The sequence below is a fragment of the Oncorhynchus clarkii genome, chromosome 6 (genome assembly GCF_045791955.1).
Source record: "Oncorhynchus clarkii lewisi isolate Uvic-CL-2024 chromosome 6, UVic_Ocla_1.0, whole genome shotgun sequence".
Taxonomy (NCBI): Eukaryota; Metazoa; Chordata; class Actinopteri; order Salmoniformes; family Salmonidae; genus Oncorhynchus; species Oncorhynchus clarkii.
In genome coordinates this window covers 72046739-72068884 of record NC_092152.1, presented here as the reverse complement: position 1 = coordinate 72068884, position 22146 = coordinate 72046739, and the positions used below count along the sequence as shown (strand labels likewise).

At 39.6% G+C, this 22146-nt stretch overlaps 2 protein-coding genes across 3 annotated transcripts in view; one reads left to right on the top strand and one right to left on the bottom strand.

Moving 5' to 3' along the window:
- Positions 1-976: 976 nt before the first annotated feature.
- On the bottom strand, positions 977-5353 carry LOC139411568 (proteasome subunit alpha type-1-like). Its single transcript, XM_071158101.1, has 11 exons — positions 5271-5353; positions 4996-5069; positions 4236-4280; positions 4044-4145; positions 3837-3940; positions 3645-3733; positions 3456-3526; positions 3243-3372; positions 3091-3170; positions 1408-1512; positions 977-1249 (listed from the first exon to the last, which is right to left on the bottom strand). Exons 2-11 carry the CDS (start codon positions 4996-4998, stop codon positions 1190-1192), a joined length of 789 nt encoding a protein of 262 aa, XP_071014202.1. The 5' UTR covers positions 4999-5069; positions 5271-5353; the 3' UTR covers positions 977-1189.
- Positions 5354-5603: 250 nt separating this feature from the next.
- Positions 5604-22146, top strand: part of LOC139411566 (cGMP-inhibited 3',5'-cyclic phosphodiesterase 3B-like) — an 88797-nt gene continuing 72254 nt past the window's right edge. The window contains exon 1 of one of the 2 annotated variants that reach the window (XM_071158098.1): positions 5604-6700. In XM_071158098.1, the coding sequence (XP_071014199.1) occupies positions 5810-6700 (891 nt within the window). In that variant the 5' untranslated portion in view covers positions 5604-5809. The remainder of the gene's footprint in view (positions 6701-22146) is intronic. The other variant, XM_071158097.1, reaches the window with a different exon arrangement.

The window sequence follows — 22146 nt, the reverse complement described above, 5'->3', positions numbered from 1 at the left end:
AATTTACAGAAATACTCATAATAAACATTGATAAAAGATACAAGTTTCATGCATGTAATTATAGATAAACTTCACCTTAATGCAAACGCTGTGTCAGATTTCAAAAAAGCTTTACGGAAAAAGCACACCATGCAATAATCTGAGTACAGCACTCAGAGACCAAAACAAGCCATACAGATACCAGCCATGTTGTGGAGTCAACAGAAGTCAGAAATAGCATTATAAATATTAACTTATCTTTGATGATATTCAGCAGAATGAACTCCCAGGACTCCCAAATCCACAATAAATGTTTGTTTTGCTCGATAAAGTCCATCATTTATGTCCAAATACCTCCTTTTTGTTGGAGCGTTTAGTTCACAAATCCAAATTCACAAGGGGCAGGCACTTAGTTCAGACGACAATTACATTACAGTTCGTAGAAACATGTCAAACGATGTATAGAATCAATCTTAAGGATGTTTTTATCATAAATCTTCAATAATATTCCAACCGGACAATTCCTTTGTCTTTAGAAAGGAAAAGAAACGCAGCTAACTCTCACGGGCACACACGAGCCTGAGCTCATGGCACTCTGCCAGATACCTGTTTGAAACAGCTCTCATTCACTCCCCCTTCACAGTAGAAGCCTGAAACAAGGTTCTAAAGACTGTTGACATCTGGTGGAAGCCTTAGGAAGTGCTAAATGACCCCATAGACACTGTATATTGGATAGGCAAAGACTTGAAAACGTACAAACCTCAGATTTCCCACTTCCTGGTTGGATTTTTTTCTCAAGTTTTGCCTGCCATATGAGTTTTGTTATACTCACAGACATCATTCAAACAGTTTTAGTACCTTCAGAGTGTTTTCTATCCAAATATACTAATAATATGCATATCTTAGCTGAGTAGCAGGCAGTTTACTCTGGGCACATTATTCATCCAAGCTACTCAATAATGCCCCCCAGCCATAAGAAGTTTAATGAACCAGACAATTTCAGAAAAGGTTTTTCTTTAATGACAAAAAATATATGCAAACATTGAACCGTTAACAGAAATCATAGATAGTCGACTTGAACATACATAAGTATAATGGTAATTGTTCTCCATGTTGATACAGTTACAAGTGAGTGTGGGTGGAATATTGACTGAATGAATCAGGGATAAGAGCGTTGTCATCTTCACACTGTCTGGGACACACTTCAATCTCAGAGCTCCATGGGCTCTTCTGGCTTCTCTGCTGCCACCTCGTCATCTGGCTGGGCAACCTGCAGTACAACAAGAGGACAAGGCATGTGCATTGTCAGGTATGGAGATAAGATTATTGACGGTACATTATTCAGTTATTAAGGCAATAACCATTCCTCTTGACAGGTTTCCTCAGAGAAAATATTTGTATTCAACATTTGCCAAGTTGTTCTTTTACCCTTCTCTGTGGCCTCTCCTCAAGGCCTTCAAGGAATGATGCCACATCGCCATCATCGTAGATGGTGAACTCCATGTCCTTGCCAACAATCCCAACGGACACATTCTAAAAGGGCAGACAGTAAGTTGTCAATCTGTGAATTAACTTGTGTTCCGAACCCCTACACTTCTCTCTGAACCCCTCATGAACTTAAAAACACTGGATTAGTGTAAGAATGGCTAGAAGGTGTTTTCACATAGTAGTTATACCAGTCCATCCCATGAGGGGGAGCCAATGAGAGCCCACTTCAGGGTGAGGAGTAGATAATTGGACAGTAGCCTGATATTAAAAGTCTTAAGGTTACTACAAGCTTCACTCCGTTGATCTACGGGCACGTGGGTGGAGTGGGATTTTTGGAGCAGGGGACCTTAGAGAAATGTTTACTTACAAGCCCTTTAACCAACAATGCAGTTAAGAAAAATAGGTGTTAAGAAATTATTTACTAAAATAAACTGAAGTTAAAAAAATAAAATCATAAAACATGAATAGAAAATAATTATAATTAAATAATTATATTATAATTAAAGAACAATAATAAATAAACAGTAGCGAGGCTATATACAGGGTGTACCGGTACAGAGTCAATATGCGGGGGCACAAGTTAGTCGAGGTAATTGAGGAAATATTTACATGTAGGTAGATGTAAAGTGACTCACAAGGGGGCAATAGCAAAGTTTTGTAATATTTTCATTTTTATTAGTAGCTAGCTGGTAGCCTGGCTAGCTGGCTTTAAACATAGGAAGCTAGCTAGCTTTTTTAACTTCCCACATCTATCTCCTTATGAAATAAATCAGATTTATAATTAAAACATATGCACTGGCAAATATTCGTATACTTGCAGGTTTAACTACTGATGGGGAAACAAAGCTTCCTGAAGCTGAGGTTGTCAAGACAATTGTGTAAAATAGGTTCATTACTCAAGGCTTTAATCAACACAGTGTACACTAGTTACGTCTGCTGTTCAAAAATACTTTAGAGCAGCCAAATTAGCGTGTGCTCAGCATAGCCTTTTTGTCTTCTACCAAACCAATCAGGTGGTTGTTCGACGAAACGAAGCTTCATGTCATTAATCACATGCTTCTGATATTCGTGATACAGGCATTTGCACACTGCCTCGAAGTACACTTCTTAGCGATTTTGACGTATGCCACAGAATTCAGGCATCAAACGTAACATCACTAAGTGTAACCCAAAACATTATCCCAGTTTGATATGCTGCTTGTGTATTAATTCCCATATCAGCTAAAAACAGAACATCATAATGTTTTGCTCACAGAGAAAAAATCATATGGCTAGCTAGTTGGCTATAGCAGGTTATACCATTTCACACTAGCCTGATAGTTATAACTTCTAAACAAAATACATTTTTGGGTGGATTCTTGTTGTTTGATTATCAATGCAGAATAGGCTAATTTGATTAATAACCTATAGATCGGATCGATGGAACCAAGTGACAACACTGCCCCCACGGCTGCGGAAAGAATGATACGGCGCATCTCAATTTTCAGGTAGTAGAAAAGTATGTTGAATGCCGGATGGTATTACAAGAAGCCGCCCCTTTTGTGACAAAAAACGACATTCCAACATTGCGCTACGCTCTGAATCTTGCGTCACCATAGAGCTTGCAGTAAGCTTAAGGTTTACCTTTGTGGTAAGATCTTGTTCTGCAGGTAGAGTTTCTCTCAGTCCCCGGAGGCCATGTTGAACCAGGTCATTCAGTTCACCTACAAGACAGAATGAAAGTTTTACAACGTACTTACATCAGAAGCAGAGAAGAAAAGGCTTAAAATACTCACAGTCGAGAAAAGTGTCCATATGTCTTTCCAGATAGGTACGTGCAGACTGGGAGCGGGCCCCTATGGACATGGCCTTGCAATCAAAGTAGTTGGCAGAGGGGCAGGTCTGGAAAATGTGTGGCCCCATATCCTAGAAAAGACAGACAATATTAGATATGACATACTATTCCACTAATATTTACAGAGGAACAAACCAACCAATACATATCTTACATCATATCCTGCGATGAGTAATCCCACACCATAAGGCCTTCTTCCATATCTCTGTGTAGGGATCTGGGTTTCTGAGTGCTAGGTCAAGGTGGATTGTCTTAGTTGCAACGGTGTAATAACTTTTCAAATGATCAATACAGACAATTCATGTTAAGCATCATAAAAACTACATTTGTGGTAAAAGGATACTGCTTCCAATTAGTGTGACCAAGCGGGACACAGGGAGAGGCCGATCAAACACGAACCTGGAGTCCAGGCACTCCTGACGCATAAAGTTGCTGAAGGAGTATGATGGAAGAGAGAAGTGTTAACCTCAGTCAGAAGAATACTGTCTAATTCTCTTCAAGAATATGAAAAACCATGCACAACAGATCCTCTTACCAGAGTAGCCTTGCATCAGCAGTGAGACCAGCAATGGAGATGCCAATATGGCTGTCGACGTGTAGAATTTTCTTCTGATGGGCAGCCAACTCGGACTGAGCTCGCTGCACAAGAACACAAAATTAGGATTAAAAATAGACTACTTTTACACTGCTTTTCATATAATCATGTTCTTGAATGCAAATGTAAAATCAATGTAAATTGTACCTTCAGAGCCACAAGTACAGCATGACTGCGAGATTTCAGACCCACTGTGGCAGATCCTTGTTTCACTGCTTCCATAGCATATTCAATCTGATGAATACGCCCCTGAAACACAAGACAGTGACCTGTTATGAGTCACAAATATTGCAGCTGAAATTGCTGACTGTTACATTACCTGTATTTGTAGACTCTTACCTGTGGACTCCAAACGGTGACATCATTGTCATACTGGTTGCGGAACTAAGAAAAATTAAAAAATGAGTCTTACAATCTAGAAACCTACATGTTGCTCTCGTCATAGGACAATATGTCATCATTGATTCCATAATAGAAATCAAGTTCCATTTAATGTTATCATGGAACCCATTATTGCTCCATTGTTTATATTGGCTGCCCAAAACCCACCTTTTAATGGTATCAGTTACTTCTTACGTATCTTTAACAAGGCAATGACTCAGCTAAAATAGATCTGATTTAACTAACTAGCTAGCAACACAGATTGGTCTTCACACAGTGAAGTTTGACTTCAAGTTGTGAACAACTAATCTAGGTAGGTAGGTAGGTAGGTAGGTAGCTAGCTGAATGGATAACATTAGCTAGCTAGTTAGCTACCATTGATTAAAATGTTAGCTATGTCCAATAACATTAAGAAATAAGTTAGTTACTACTATCATATTCTACCCAAAATATGGGATAGTCACAGGTTAGGAGTGCAGCCATAGCATTTGTTGTTAGCCTAGCCAGCTATTATATTTCATTACTTTTTTCTTAACCGGTAAATTAAAGTAAGCGTGGCTAGTAAGCTTAACTAAATGCTTACTCATTGCTATGGATAGCTAGCTAAGTAGCCTTTCCATCCAACTACAGATAACAGAGATTTCTGGTGCATTTAATTATTACGTTTGCAGTCACTTTTGATATATCGTACATATTATATTATTTCTTCCAAGCTTACCATGATGATAGAGCTTTCCACCAACAAGCGCCTCAGATAACCGATTAGAGCTGGATTACTTTTCCTATTGACGTCTGTGCAAAGGGAAACAAGTAGATTACAGATGTGATGTTAAATTCTTCACCAGACACTGCTGAATAAATCAGAAACCACCCACAATACACAAGTAATTACTCAATACACCTAATGTTAATCATAATCTACAATTTCGTCGAAATCAACTATTTACACCTGAAAATGTCGATTTTGAAGGTGCTTTCCTTATTCTTACATACATATCACTTGCTTTATCCAAATAGAGTCCTCTGATATATGTAGTGCTCTAAAGATGCGATTCCGTGGAGTAACAATGCTTTCATTTACAAAGTCTCATTAGAACACATACAGAACACATGAGGTTTTCAGTGTATTTTGAACGCGTTCAGACAATGCAATTAATTGTGATTTAAAAATGCGTGCACTAAAATTACAAAATGTTAACTAGAGCTGATTAACTCTGACAGTCTTAGTTTTTATATAGCAGCACTCTTCCACTGACTGACCATGAGAGTGCACGGTTTGTTTTTAGTGCTGCAGAGCGCGTGCCTGTGTCGATCTGTGGTTTTTGTAGCGGATTGTCACATCTAGGCGGCGACACAGAGTCCCTTTTCTCTAAAAACAACAACATTTCACCTTTCTTTCTTATAGTCAAAATGCTTGAGCACGTTTGAGTGACCATGGAGTGCGTTTGCCGCCAGGTAGTTGAGAGTTAATACGGCGAGAATATTGGGAGAAGGAAACTTTTCAAGGAATCCAAGGAGCTACAGTTGGAAACATGGCTGTTCGCGAAGAAGGAGAGGTTTTGCACAGTAAAATCAGGCACCACGATGGGGTTGCCAATGCAAACAGCACAGAGAGCTTCAGGAACGGCTATGTGAAGAGCTGCGTCACCCCTTTAAAACAAGTCCATCAAAGGGGATTTTTGTTTAACGTCTGTAGGTTTTGCATTGAGGACATTCTGAATTCAAAAATATTTAGAATTTCTGGCCTATACCTGGGTGCATTCGCAATTTTTGCAGTTTCGTTGCTTATTTCCAGGAGCTTGCAAAGTGACTTCAGCTTTTGGGATTTGCGGACTTTTCTGTCGGGCTTCTCTCAGTCCATCAGCCCTCTCTTTAGCATAGGCTGTGCATTCTTCTTTTTGACCTTTTATTTAAGGAGGAAAAAGACGGAAAGTAATAAATGTTGGCTTGTTTCACTGCCAGCATCATGTTACTTAGGGGATTTTTTAGTTTTGCGGTTTTTGCAGTGGGGAGAGGACCAACACCAGATGCAAATGATTGGCAGGTTGTTATTCGTGTTGGGGTGTGTGGGTCTCCTAACACTGATCCCCACTTTGAAACTCAAACACAGTGTTCTTATCCTGGTGTTTGTCAGTGTTGTGTGGTTGGTGTCTTTCACCAGTCTGAGCTGTCTGCCTGCACTCCTGAGGCCCGTGTTTGCGTGTTTGGCGGGTGTCTCAGGCTCGCTCTTGTCCCTCTGTTTTGACCATTATTACCCGTCGAGGGAAACGCCGAATAGGATCTCCAGCAACGAGGAGAAAGTCCCTGTGATCAGACCCAGGAGAAGGTCCAGTTGTGTTTCTTTGGGGGAAACGTCGACCAGCTATTATGGCAGCTGTAAAATGCCTCGCAGACCTTCATTACCGTGCATATCCAGAGAACAGGTAGGTTATGGGCTGGCATAAAGTTCATCATTACCTTCATTCATTTGTGCAAAAAGTATCACTGACTGCTCAGAGTGAGCACACGTGCGCAAGAGTACACAACCTTGAACCTGTGGTCTCCAGCAAGGAGGCAATTAAACCCCATATCCAGAATGCATAGGCCTACAGTAGTCCAGACAGACAATCACCCCTACACTGCTGAACTATTCACCATCCAGGTCATTCACCTCTACTCACACAAATAATCGTCTCTTGAAATAAACTAGTCTGATAGTCCTGCAATAATTAAACCCATATGACTATAACGTGCAGCACATAAGTTAATTTATTTAAGTGATTTTTATTCAGACATCCTATTCTATTCTTGTTTGTTGAGAGAGTTGTGTTGATGACAGGAAAACCTGTCAAACAAGCTAAAGCGTGATCACTTATGGTAGAGTAAGCAATGCAATGATCATTATTTAGTAATACACTCACAGGCAGAATTTTCATATAGGATTAGAAAATAAGTGGTTAGTGCTACATATGGACTAATCTCTAAAGTTCTCTATAAGGTTATTATTTCACTGTAGTTAGGATATGGTGTGAGGCCACTGCAATGGAAAGTGTGAGTAACATCAAGTGTATTTATTTGGCTTCAACACTCACTGTATTCCAGGCAATGTATTGTGACCATGGAAGATATTCATTCCCCAATAGTTCAAGATGGAATACCCCCCCCCCCCCCCAATAGTCAAACATCCTGTTCACACTTACATTTGATTGTAACAAACAATGTCACTGTGGCCCAGCTGAGCAAGGGCCACAGTGTATTTATACAAAAAAATTACCCTTGATTTTATGAAGAAGACAACTTGATGAAATGGCCTATTATTACTTTCTTACGCAGGCCCAATCATAACATTCTTTGCAGGTATGTGAAATATTGCTAACTTGCTTAAATTTTCAACATCTAAGCTCCAGAACCAATTGTGTATCAGAAAGAAGCTGTTTTTGGAAGGACAGGGCCGTCCACTCTGACAGTAAATAGACATCAGGCTTTGGCATCAAATTATCTTCAATATTTTAAAACCCCAAAGGAATGTAATTCCTTTAAAGATGTATAATAACAGGCAATTTGTGTATAGAAACCTTATGGATTGCAGTTTGGCTTTATCTTATTATCAGTGATGGTAGTTGATTCTAGTTTATTTGTGAAATATTTAGGCGAAATGTCACACATTAATAATAAGAGTTTTCAAATCCAATGAGGGCAATATGTTCAGCTGACATTTTAGTGTGTGCCCTGCCCTCTCTGATCATATTAGATTAGCCTATCATATTTTTCATTGTCAATTAGATTTATCCGAATTTAGTTTTGCCTCTCTGATTCTGTCTGAACCTGTGACATTTTATAAAAGTGACCTGCCAAATATTGTTTCAGCAATAGCCTTTGTTGTAAACTGGACTACCTTAAAGTTGGAGATTATTCTGAAAAGATAAGACACATACGCAGCATAAAGGATGTTTTATTACGGTGTTGTAATAGCACACTTCACTCATACAACACAACATTGAATTTGTTCTTTGTTCATTTGACTCATTGTCCTGCAGTGGATGTTGTCAGGAATAGATTGCAGGCTCAAGTCTGGATACTACCATACAGGTCTGGTCTAGCATTAATGTTGTCAGGCAGTGAGGGGCATTTGTGTAGACCAGTATTGATCAGTGAAATAAAGATGTCACTGCCTGTTGTCCAACTGTATTGACTTAACAAGAGAGGATAGGAGTGCCAGCATCACCCAAAATGTGCTACTGTCCTAACTGAAGGACCATATTTGAGTATCACAGGCAAGGACTTTAAGAGTGTGATGTGCACGTCAGGTTCAGTGTCCACAGTCAAGTCCTGTATGTGACTCTTTGTCATGATGTAATGTAGAATAATAGTAATTAAGCCTAGCTCAAATGTGGTCTTAGCAGACACATTCAGTTTGGAACTGAATGGACAAACTCAAACGTAATACTAACCATAGATCATACTTGTCATCCACACATGCATAGATTACTGGACTTGTTTGGTCACACATTAAATGGCACCTCATGTATCATGACATTACATGATTTGCTGGTCATTGATTCATCAGAAAATATATAGTAAAATCATTTATATTTTTGGGGGTCAGCACATGAGGCTTATGACAAATGCTGTGTGGAATGTGGAAAAGACTAACTCGTGAAAAAAAATGATGATTTTGATTGTGTCTTGCAACATTGGCAATGCGTAAAAATACACAATTTATATAATAACGGTTTCCACAAATTAATATTTACAAATTAACAACACCACCATATAAGATCAGTGGTCAACCACATTTGGGTTTGCATACAAAGTTTAGACACAATCCTTGCTTTTGTCCTGAAGCTCTGTTGATATTGACATGATGGTATGCTGTGTGTCCTGTTCTGCGTTAGATCCATTTGTTGCCAGCCAGTGATGCATTTAGACCTTGTCTGTTAATTGTTTCTAGTTTCCACGCAACAAAAGTTCAGTGTTAGCTGCCAGACACATATCAATACCAACACCTTTTGATATGAGACCATGTGCAGCTGAAATCCAAATAATTTAAAGTCTTTGAAAGACAACTCTGTTTTAATAGGCGTGTCTCTTGCCGGAACTCTCCCATGATAGCTATGTAGGCCTTGTTATGGCACACTATCTCATTCTGTTCAGGGCTCTACAGTGACCTTTTTCAGGTGTGTGTGCCTAAGTTGAAAAATGTAGGAGCATACAAAGAAATTTAGGAGCACAATGAAAAGTATTTGAGGTAGTAATGGTGCAAGCATGACGGTCATGAATCTGAGCTCAGCGTATTTTCCACGGCACTTGGGGGGGCTGCAGTATAGTGAAGTAATCATTGCAACAATTATCATCTGGGTGATATTTTTGGGGGGTTTCACAGCATAATATTTAGGCGCATATGCAAGTAAAATGGTTGCACAGTAGAGCCCTGCTGCTACAATTCACTATGCTGTTTTTTAAATGTGGATCACAAAGTTACACAATGCTCTTTTTGTATGTAGGTCTACATACTGTTCTTGACACTCCTTTGTACAACTACTAATACAGTTAAAATACCTATGATATAGGTCTACTTCATTATGAATTGTATAGGTTAACAAAGGCATGACTAAGGAGGACCATAATGCAGAGAAGAGGAAGTTTTACATCTCATTTGCATGTCTATCACCTCACTTTGTGCCATGTATTCTGAAACCTCTGGTATTAGGTTAGACGTTCTGAGCGTAAGACTTAGTGTCCCAGTGATGAATGATCAGTGATAGGCCATAAGCACTGATACAGTATTTCTTATTTTGGACTCTGATACCTTACATTTTTAAAGTTTGGTTTACATTGGCACATCAGTCATGTTTTTCTTAAAGATACTGAAGTTTGGATTTCAGCTTGATAGTTCATGCTAAAAAGCAATGAATAGTACAGCCAAAACAGCCAGGCAAAAGAAGTCCAGATGTCGACTAGTTTGGCTCTTAAGTGTTGGACACACAGTTGGACAAACGTCTTACATTTCAAATCAGATCAAATCACTACATAATCATCATTGTGTTATCTTATTTATTGTGTTGTTTTCAAGATTACTTGACATTCTTTGAAATTTATTGCAGTTTGACTTTAAGGGTGACATCTGTCCGCAAAACAATCCTCGCAGAGCACAATTAGGCCTAGAACATAATACAAGCAGTCACAGTAGACTTCTTTTTACGATGTCTGTGGGAAGGCAGTGATCATTTATGAAGAGTTTAAGTAAACAGTGTAAAAGTGCTTTGCACATGACATTGCAAGCAGCATTAGGCCTATTCCAAACTATTTAAAATGTTACTTTTCTTGGGCATCTTTGCTTACATTGTATTTCGGACAGACGATGTAGCTCATTACCTTGTAATAGTACCCTACCTCATATAGATAGTACAAGTGTCATACTTTCAGGGGATGTTACTGAGGAAAGGTACATTGAATCTGTATTCTTTGCTGACTAGCAAATGGCTGGGAATGTGTTGTGTCTGGAGAGCGACATTAAGTTTATGAGCGTCTTACTTGGTTGAGATTAAGGTGCCACACTCTGTCCTGTGATCTTATGATCTAGATAGTACACCACAACACCTCGGCCTCTCCTGCACTTCCTGATTCTCTTTGGAAACGTAGTCATCATACATTACGCTTGCACTTTTGAAGTGTTTTAGCCATTTGGTAGCCATCAGACCCCGTTGTGGTTCCTAAACTGATGGACTGACTAGCTACAGTGATAATCAGTTCAACGTTTTGTGGGAATATCTCATTGATGCGCTGTCTCACGTCATGTCTGGCCTCATGGCTAAAACACTTCACCCATTTAATGTGTGACCAAACAAGTCCACCTGATGAGCCCAGCTAACAGGCCCTCTCCCTGGCCCCTGCATGTGAGTCACAGCCTTCCTTCCCACAGTGTAATGGCTATGTGCTCGTCATCAGCGCAGCCTGCTACGTCTTTAAACCCAACTACAGTGGCATGGACCAGAAGGTGCGTCTAGTGCTGCTTGAAATCTGTTTGACGTCTTGTGCATCGTCTGTTAGACATTGAATTATTAGTTTGCATTGCACAAACTCAAAAGAAAGCAAAACCTAACCTGAAACTGTGAACAAGGGCCTACAGTAAAACAGGTGTAAAATCCTGGCCCCAGTGGTGGAGTCTTCTCTACCTGAAATGCAATTTGGTAACAGAAAACAGGAGATTGACAAACACATTTGCAGTGCATGGTCCGTTGAAAAATAATACAATGAACAGTGTGCCTTGACTACTTCTATAGTATAATGTGCCAGTATTCCTATAGTATAATGTGCCAGTATTCCTATAGTATAATGTGCCAGTATTCCTATAGTATAATGTGCCAGTATTCCTATAGTATAATTTACCTGTATTCCTATAGTATAATGTGCCAGTATTCCTATAGTATAATGTGCCAGTATTCCTATAGTATCATGTACCTGTATTCCTATAGTATAATGTGCTATTATTCCTATAGTATAATGTGCCAGTATTCCTATAGTATAATGTGCCAGTATTCCTATAGAATAATGTGCCAGTATTCCATATTATACTATAGGAGCAGTCAATAGAACAATTAAACAATTGAGTTCACACAGTGAGGTTTTGAGGTTTTGAACTTGTAATTGTATTAAAATCTTGATTTCTGTAGTAAGATGGACAGCCTACATGATTAGGCACTACTATATAGGCAGTATTATTCCTGCAGTATTACACAGTTGTTATCATGTTATTTTTTCAGTGATAGAATAATGGTAAAATACTGCACACATGAGAACGGTAGAAAGACCATACAGTGCTTTTACCTGTATAGGTCACATTTCTCACAGAATAAAAAAGTCCTACATTTGTAGCAATGTTTTCATGGAACAGACATGTCGGCCCCACACTTCCTAAAGAGTTCACACAAATGAAACACAGTCACTTTGTCTAGGCATAAACCAAAGTCGTTGCATGTCTTTTGGGAAAATACATACATGATTTGGTAGCATACCGTTTCTCTTTTTTTGGGTAGTGTTTGGGTGGTGTTTGGGTGGTGTTTGGACTATCATGACAAAATCAGATTCTGTTTGTCTATTGTTTAACATGTGTGTCATTCCTGCAAAAGGGGCAGGTTGGATATCCTGTGTAGTGCACTGACATCCTGTGTCACATCACTACACTTTGTGGCATATTGGTAGGCTAGATATGAGGACAAATAGAAAGTATTTAAATAGAAAGTGATCCAAGGTTAATGAGTGACCTAAAGAACTTGTGTCCTACACACACACACACACACACACACACACACACACACACACACACACACACACACACACAGCAATGTGTTCCTTTGACTAGGGAAACTGATTTGCTGTCCTTTGGTAACTGAGCTGTATGTTCTGTTTCTCCTGGTGTGAGTCTATGGGTAGTTGTGGCTTTATCGGTTTATCTTGAGCTCATGAGGAAGTTTGTCTGTGGGTTTGGCATTGTGCAGCTGGAGGCAAGTGGGTCGGTGTGGTGGGCGGGCGTTGATGCTTGCTGAGGGCCTGTTATTGCAGGTGTTTGGCTTCTCAGTGCATGACTGCTTTTGCTCTCTGAAAAGGACATGGCTGCATGGGCTCCAACAACTCCCTCAGTCACCTCCCTACTGCTCATTCAGTCCTATTGCCTCTCCAAATTGATTCTTAGATGTTTAAAGCTCTTTATTTGTACTCTCTCTAGCTCTGATTTGAACCATTGATTGGGAATATTATAGCTTTGGAAACAATATAGTCAACATGTACTTTACTATTCAGGTGGAAAATCTCGTCTTTCTCCATCTCAAACAGGAACTTTTCAGTTCAGCAGTTGTTGAATTGAGATAAATACTGTTAATAATACACATGTTGTCCTATGTCATTTCTGAACCACATTAACACAGCAAGGTGTAGAACAAGTTACAACAACCTGTCAATGAATGGGCAGCATTCCTATGCTGCTTTCCATAGTCTGACTTACATGGCTCTGAAAGTGTCAAAATAGCCTTTTGTGTTTACCAGAAAACTGATCTCCAAGTTTTCAAAACAATAAGCCGTGGCCCTGTGTTCATGTGACCTACCGGTCGGTTTGTCCTGCAGTGCAGCTGTATGTATACTGACGACCTCTGTGTGGAGTGAACACATCTGTCTGTGTTGGTGAGATCCTTCAATGTGTCAAGCGGTCTGGGAGGGAAAGCCCTACGCAACACGGATGCTGCTGCTGCCATTTTAGAGATCTCACTGTGAACATAACGTATTAAAGAAATGATGGCGAGACTACTGATACATAATTCATGGAGCAGGATGGGAGGGATTTGTGTTTTTGTCTCAGCGAAGGTGTTCGTATGATTAACAATGAAGTATCAGCGGAACAAAGTGAAAACATTTGCCCCCAAGAATATGGATAGGCAAAGTCACAAAGTCATAGGATTTCCCACAAATGACATCCTCCAAATGTTTTCCTTTTCCAAAATAATTTACATCAGAAATCCACGGGAACTATTATCCTCACCAATTAAAGTCGTGAAAACAACCCCCAAACCATCTAGCTATAGTAGGGATGTGTAATATAGACATGCTGGGCTGACCGGATATTAAAAAGTCTTAGTTGGTATTGAAGAATTTAGTGCTTATATTGGTATCTGAACATATCATCCTCCTTTCCACTCTCTGCTAGCTGTCAGTTTTTAAAAGATAGAATTGTAGAAATACACTTTTAAAAATAATCCTGACCTTAATAATTGATAAATTATTAAAATGTCAGTCGTTGGTATAAGTGTGTAACCCCCAGATATAATGCAATGCTGTTGCACTCTTTTTCTCCTCCTGGAGTGCAATGTAATCGGCCATAATCGGTGTGCAAAAATACCGATTGTTATGAAAACTTGAAATCGGCCCTAATTAATCGGTCAACTAGACTCACATATGACCCTCTTATAAAGCACTACTCTTTTTTTCCCTTCTTTTTTCCCCCACCTTTATTTAACCAGGTAGGCTAGTTGAGAACAATTTCTACTTTACAACTGCGACCTGGCCAATATAAAGCAAAGTAATTCGACACATACAACAACACAGAGTTACAAATGGAATAAACAAACATACAGTCAATAATTCAGTAGAAAGTGTACAGTGTGTGCAAATTAGGTAAGATGAGGGAGGTAAAGGCAATAAATTTGCCATGGTGGCGAAGTAACTACAATATACCAATTAAACACTGGAGTGATAGATGTGCAGAAGATGGATGTGCAAGTAGAGATATTGGGGTGCAAAGGAGCAAAATAAATAAATACAGTATGGGGATGAGGAGGTTGGATGGGCTATGTGCAGTGATCTGTGAGCTGCTCTGACAGCTGGTGCTTAAAGTCAGTGAGGGAGATATGAGTCTCCAGCTTCAGTGATTTTTGCTGTTCGTTCCAGTCATTGGCAGCAGAGAACTGGAAGGAAACGTGGCCAAATGAGGAATTTACTTTGGGGGTGACCAGTGAAATATACATGCTGGAGCGCATGCTATGGGTGGGTGTTACTATGGTGACCAGTGAGCTGAGATAAGGCGAGGCTTTACCTAGCAGAGACTTGTAGATGACCTGGAACCAGTGGGTTTGGCGACGAGTATGAAGCGAGGACCAGCGAATGAGAGCGTACAAGTCGCAGTGGTGGGTAGTATGCAGGGCTTTGGTGACAAAACGGATGGCACTGTGATCGACTGCATCCAATTTGTTGAGTAGAGTGTTGGAGGCTATTTTGTAAATGACATCACCGAAATTGAGGATCGGTAGGATGGTCAGTTTTACGAGGGAATGTTTGGCAGCATGAGTGAAGGATGCTTTGTTGTGAAATAGGAAGTCGATTCTAGATTTAATTTTGGATTGGAGATGCTTAATGTGAGTCTGGAAGGAGAGTTTACAGTCTAACCAGACACCTAGATATTTGTTGTTGTCCACATATTCTAAGTCAGAACCGCCCAGAGTAGTGATGCTGCACGGGCGGGCAGGTGCGGGCAGCAATCGGTTGAAGAGCATGCATTTAGTTTTACTAGCATTTAAAAGCAGTTGGAGGCAACCTTCCGGAGTGTTGTATGGCATTGAAGCTCGTCTGGAGGTTAGTTAACACAGTATCCAAAGAAGGGCCAGAAGTATACAGAATGGTGTCATCTGCGTAGAGGTGGATCAGAGAATCACCAGCAGCAATAGCGACATCATTGATGTATACAGAGAAGAGAGATAGAGACTGCCAGAGGTCCGGACAACAGGCCCCGATTTGACACACTGAACTCTATCAGAGAAGTAGTTGGTGAACCAGGTGAGGCAGTCATTTGAGAAACCAAAGCTGTTGAGTCTGCCGATAAGAATGCGGTGATTGACAGAGTCGAAAGCCTTGGCCAGGTCCATGAATACGGCTGCACAGTATTGTCTCTTATCAATGGCGGTTATGATATTGTTTAGGACCTTGAGCGTGGCTGAGGTGCACCCATGACCAGCTCTGAAACCAGATTGCATAGTGGAGAAGGTATGGTGGGATTCGAAATGGTCGGTGATCTGTTTGTTAACTTGGCTTTGGAAGACCTTAGAAAGGCAGGGTAGGATATATATAGGTCTGTAACAGTTTGGGTCTAGAGTGTCTCCCCCTTTGAAGAGGGGGATGACCACGGCAGCATTCCAATCTTTGGGAATCTCCAGCTTTCTGGATTTGGGAGAAGGAGAAATGGGGAAGGCTTGGGCGAGTTGTTGTGGGGGTACAGGGCTGTTGACTGGTGTAGGGGTAGCCAGGTGGAAAGCATGGCCAGCCGTAGAAAAATGCTTATTAAAATTTGCAATTATAGTGGATTTATCGGTGGTGACATTGTTTCCTAGCCTCAGTGCAGTGGGCAGCTGGGAGGAGGTGCTCTTATTCTCCATGTACTTTAGTATCCCAGAACTTTTTGGAGTTTGTGCTACAGGATGCAAATTTCTGTTTGAAAAAGTTAGCCTTAGCTTTCCTAACTGCCTGTGTATATTGGTTTTTAACTTCCCTGAAAAGTTGCATATCACGGGGGCTATTCGATACTAATGCAGTACGCAACAGGATGTTTTTGTGCAGTCAGGTCTGAAGGGAACCACGGGCTATATTTGTTCCTGGTTCTACATTTTTTTGAATGGGCCATGCTTATTTATGATCGTGAGGAAGGCACTTTTAAAGAATAACCAGGCATCTTCTACTGACGGGATGAGGCCAATTTCCTTCCAGGATACCCGGATCAGGTCGTTTAGAAAGCCTGCTTGGTGAAGTGTTTTAGGGAGCGTTTGACAGTGATTATGCTACATGCTATCTTACACTTGACACCCCTCTCCCCATCAGGCCCTTTGAGTCTGTTTTCTCTCGGCCCCTGTCCCACAATGTCCAGCAGCCACATTTTAACAATAGAAGTAACTGTATTTAAAGAAATGACAGGCACAATTAATAAAAATAATAACACCTCACCTAAATCATGCTATATGGCAAGGTTCCTCATCTTTTTTAATGGTTGGACATAAAAGACTGTAAAAAAAAAACATAAAATTCCCACACAATAGAGATAATAGTGAAGACATCAAAACTATTAAATAACTTTTAAGACATGAAGGTCAGTCAATCCGAAAATGTCAGGAACTTTTAAAGTTTCTTCAAGTGCAGTTGCAAAAACCATTGTGCGCTATGATGAAGCTGGCTCATATGAGGACTGCCACAGGAAAGGAAGACCCAGAGTTAACTCTGCGGCTGAGGATAACTTGATTAGAGATACTAGTCTCATAAATTGGCAATTAACTGCACCTCAGATTGCACCTCACAGAGTTCAAATAACAGACACATCTTAACATCAACATTTCAGAGGAGACTGTGTGAATCAGGCCTTCGTGGTCGAATTGCTGCAAAGAAACCACTACTAAAGGACACCAATAAGAAGAAGATACTTACTTTGGCCAAAAAACACGAGCACATGGACATTAGAATGGTGGAAATCTGTCCTTTGGTCTGACGAGTCCATATTGAGATTTTTGGTTCCAAGCGCCGTGTCTTTGTGAGATGCTTAGTAGGTGAACGGATGATCTCTGCATGTGTGGTTCCCACCGTGAAGCATGGAGGAGGAGGTGTGGGGGTGCTTTGTTGGTGACACTGTCTGTGATTTATTTTGAATTCAAGGTACACATAACCAGCATGGCTACCACAGCATTCTGCTGCGATACACCATCCCATCTGGTTTGCGCTTAGTTGGACTAACATTTGTTTTTCAACAGGACAATGACCCAAAACACACCTTCACGCTGTGTAAGGGCTATTTTACCAAAAAGGAGAGGGATGGATTGCTGCATCATATGACCTGGCCTCCACAACCACCCGACTTCAACTCAATTGAGATAGTTTGGGATGAGTTGGACCACGGAGTGAAGGTAAAGCAGCCAACAAGTGCAGCATATGTGGGAACTCCTTCAAGACTGTTGGAAAAGCATTCCAGGTGACTACCTCATGAAGCTTTTTGAGGGAATGCAAAGATGTCATCAAGGCAAAGGGTAGTCTACTTTGAAGAATCTCAAATATAAAATATATATTGTTTAACAGTTTTTTTGTTTCTTACACGATTCTAAATGTGTTATTTCATAGTTTTGAATTCTACTATTATTCTACAATGTATAAAATATAGAAAAATAAATAAAAACCATTGAATGAGTAGGTGTGTCCAAACTTTTGACTGGTACTGTATATATGCAAGCAAGGTATGTTTTAGTCAAACATTATTGTATGTCTGTTTGGGCTTCTTGCGGTCAATATGCAGTCTACAAATGATTTGTAATTATGTTCCGCCCCCATGACCATTTGCTCGTGGCTGAATTTAGTTGATGATCCCTGCACTATGGATTTGTTTTGTCTTGTAGTAAGATATTCCAAATATGATCTCTACAATCTCCTGCAATATAACTTCAGTCACAAAAACTGTCAAATTATGATGTTCCGCTTTGTGTCATTACAGAAGCATTTATACTCAGCTCTGATGGACAGACCCGTAATTATGCTGTCGACATTATCCTTCTGTTTTCCACATCCCACTTTGAGTCCAACCCATGTGTTGATCAGGTCCTCTCTGCAATTCAGGGCAAAATTACTGTTTCTATAATAATATAATTTAACACCGTTATTTAAAAGAGCATAGTATGGGCATAGTATGAGCATAGTATGAGCATAGTATGAGCATAGTATGAGCATAGTATGTCGTATGAAGGATGGCGTTTCAATGTAATATTCTAAAATATCCTGTAAGAACAGTTGCGATGTTCCTTGTCCGTATGGAGAGAGGGAAGGGTGGTTTAAAACTGGTCAGGCGAGGGTGAACCATAGATGGACCCCTGTTTGTGTGGTGTTAGTGCTCCTGGGTGTTTTGGGAGCCAGGCAGGGGTAAATAATGCTCTTAACTAACTCTTAACTATACACATGAGGACAGTGCAGCAGGCTGCATATAGAGAAAGCAATAGAGAGAGAGGGAGGGAGGGAGGGAGGGAGGGAGGGAGGGAGGGAGGGAGGGAGGGAGGGAGAGCAAAGCGGTGGAAAAGCAGAGCGTCTCTCAGCTGTCACGTTCTCTTGCTGTAAAGCCATGTGGAATGATATAACATTGACGTCACTACCCAGTGACGTACGAGTGTGACTGAAAAAAAACCCGTAGTTTTACTAATCGCCCTGTAGAATTTAGTGACTGCCTCTAGCTTCTGATGAGAAGGGGAGAGAATGCACGGAGGAAAATGCAAATACTATTTAACGTTGTATGTAGGATTGTTTAAATTAGTCAAATAAAATGTATAATTTATCATAATTTTTTACATTATTCTTGAGAGACCAAGGCGATTTTTTTTTCTCACATTGAATTCTGTTTTTGTTGTTTTTTGTAAATATTTTTATGAAGATGAACATTAATTGAATAGAGCCAACTACCAAGTGTTGGTAGTTGATGGTCATTATATTTAGCCTAAACTGATTGTAAAATTGCTTGAGTGAATTTAACAAATTAGTGCTCTGATTTGACAAAAGATGATGGATGACGTGTGTAATATCTTAAGTACTCTATATTTTGAGACATTTTGAGACAGTTAATGTTTTTCTATATAGTAATAGAATATGTAATTTACGTGCATGTTTCTGGAATATGGAACATAGTTTATTTGATTAAATATTAAAATAAGGCTACAACATGTCTTTAGTCGTTCTTTTGATCATTTCTAGCAATTCTGTGATTCTTGACTAAGGAAAAAATATATAGACCTACTTGTTGTTGTCTGTGATCCATCCAACTTATTTAGTCTATCTCCTCAACTCATTTATTTCTGCGTAGTCTCAGTACATTAGCTCCTATTGTGCTCAGCTGTAGTGGGCCCAGAGATAAGGGGCTCCTGAATGACTGAAAAACAAGTCCTAGAAAGCACTGATAGGATGACAAAATACAACAGTCTGCTGGAGCTAGCTACAGTATATTTCTTATGGTGTTGAATTACGTGTTCTATAATACCAAATACACCTTCTAACCTTTCACTGTCAATACTATTAAGATGTTTTGTGAACAGAAATCCACAAAGACAAATATTGTAGCCTAACATTTGCTTGATAACAATGTAACATGGTTCTCTCTTTTTTGGAATAGTAGACGTTATTATTATTATTATTGGACTAAGGAAGTGAGTCACTCCTGCCTTGCACAAGTAAACGCATGAGTGGTAATCAAATTAGACCTTAAATTAAGGCCACGACACTACTCAGGCCTTTTCACATCACACATGGTCAGGACATTGCTGCTGCACACACACACACACACACACGCGCGCACAAGCAGCAGGCAGGGCCTCTCCAATAAGGGCAGTAGACATACATCGGTCTAATCAGACACAAGTCCTCAAAGCTTCCTATAGTCAATTTTGAAATATACATTACTGACTTATGCAAAACATATTAAGCAATAAATGGTAAAAGGAACAGATTTTAGCCTTTGAAATGTAACATTTATATTACTGTTACATGAATCATTTTTGAACTAGATAGATAATGGATAGGTAATAAAGGTAGCACATCTCTTCCAGCGGCTATGAGTGAACAGATCTATCCAATATTCACAGTTCTTGACACATACTGTATATCTGTTCAGTGTGACTCTTAACCAGAATATTCAGATCTCTGTGTGTGAGCTTGACAGTTAAATCCAAAACTTAGTTTGCATTGTTACATCAATTTATTGATACATAAGGTGCAGCCCAGCTATCGTTGCTGTCTGTTTTTTTTTTCCACTATTAGATTAATAATACTTAAAAATATTCATAAAATACCCCAAAATGATCAGTCATGTTTTAATACAATAATATTTTTATTAGGCTAATATTTGATTATTATCTTGTTGTATTTCAGCTCAAATTAAGACAAAACTCCTCATTATATACAGTTGAAGCTTTAACTTCCTGACTAATGTCTTGAGATGTTGCTTCAATATATCCACATAATATTTCCTACCTCATGATGCCATTTATTTTGTGAAGTGCTCCAGTCCCTCCTGCAACAAAGCACGCCCACAACATGATGCTGCCACCACCGTGCTTCACGGTTGGGATGGTGTTCTTCGGTTTGCAAGCCTCCCCCATTTTCCTCAACATAACGATGGTCATTATGACCAAACAGTTCTATTTTTGTTTCATCAGACCAGACGACATTTCTCCAAAAAGTACAATCTTTGTCCCCATGTGCAGTTGCAAACCGTAGTCTGGCTTTTTATGGCAGTTTTGGAGCAGTGGTTGATTTCTTTTGATTTTCCCATGATGTCAAGCAAAGAGGCACTGAGTTTGAAGGTTGGCCTTGAAATACATCCACAGGTACACCTCCAGTAGACTCAAATTATGTCAATTATCCCATCAGAAGCTTCTAAAGCCATGACATCATTTTGTGGAATTTTCCAAGCTGTTTAAAGGCACCGTCAACTTAGTGTATGTAAACGTCTGACCCACTGGAATTGTGATACATTGAATTATAAGTGAAATAATCTGTCTGTAAACAATTGTTGAAAAAATTACTTGTGTCATGCACAAAGTAGATGTCCTAACCGACTTGCCAAAACTATAGTTTGTTAACAAGAAACTTGTGGAGTGGTTGAAAAACTAGTTTTAATGACTCCAACCAAAGTGTATGTAAACTTCCAACTTTAACTGTAGAAAAAATATACACAGGTATCAGATTATTCTAGCAACTATTATTTATTTGCTAGTTAAATTGAATGTTGTCTTTTTTAAAATTATTTTTCATTTATTCAATGTTCTCTGTCAGTGGTTTGGTGTTAATTTTATATTTGGCAGCAGACATCAGGATTTGTTGAATGAAAGGGTTAACAGCAGCAGCGAGGGAGCCAGCCAAGCGAGGTGCTCTGTGTGTTTGGCTGACTGCAGAGTGAAACAGGATGCAGCGACTGCATTGTCAGCCTGCTGGTGTGAGTGCAAACAGATGAGGAAATGCTGGAGCGGGTACTCTAAAACTTGGGTTACCTTGGAAACGGTTTGCGTCATGATCACCAGCAATTAGCTTGCAGCTCTTTAGTTTTCAAGATGGGTCTACCAGGGCTTAGTCCAATGGCTGTTGCTAACAGAGAAAGGAATTGTCCTCCAAACAACGCTAGGAAATAATTGATGCTTTTTACCTATATTTTGTAATGTCATTTTTTTTGTTTTCAAATACAATTAAAAGTTTATCTTATTTCATATGTTACATTTTTTACAGAATGTATATATTTTGAAAGTTACCTGAAGAGTGGTGTTTATTCTTAAAGTGAGATGACGAGGCAGAGAAAGTTCCCATTAAATGCTCTTCTAATGATCCCTCATTGACGTTCTTCTCTTATCTG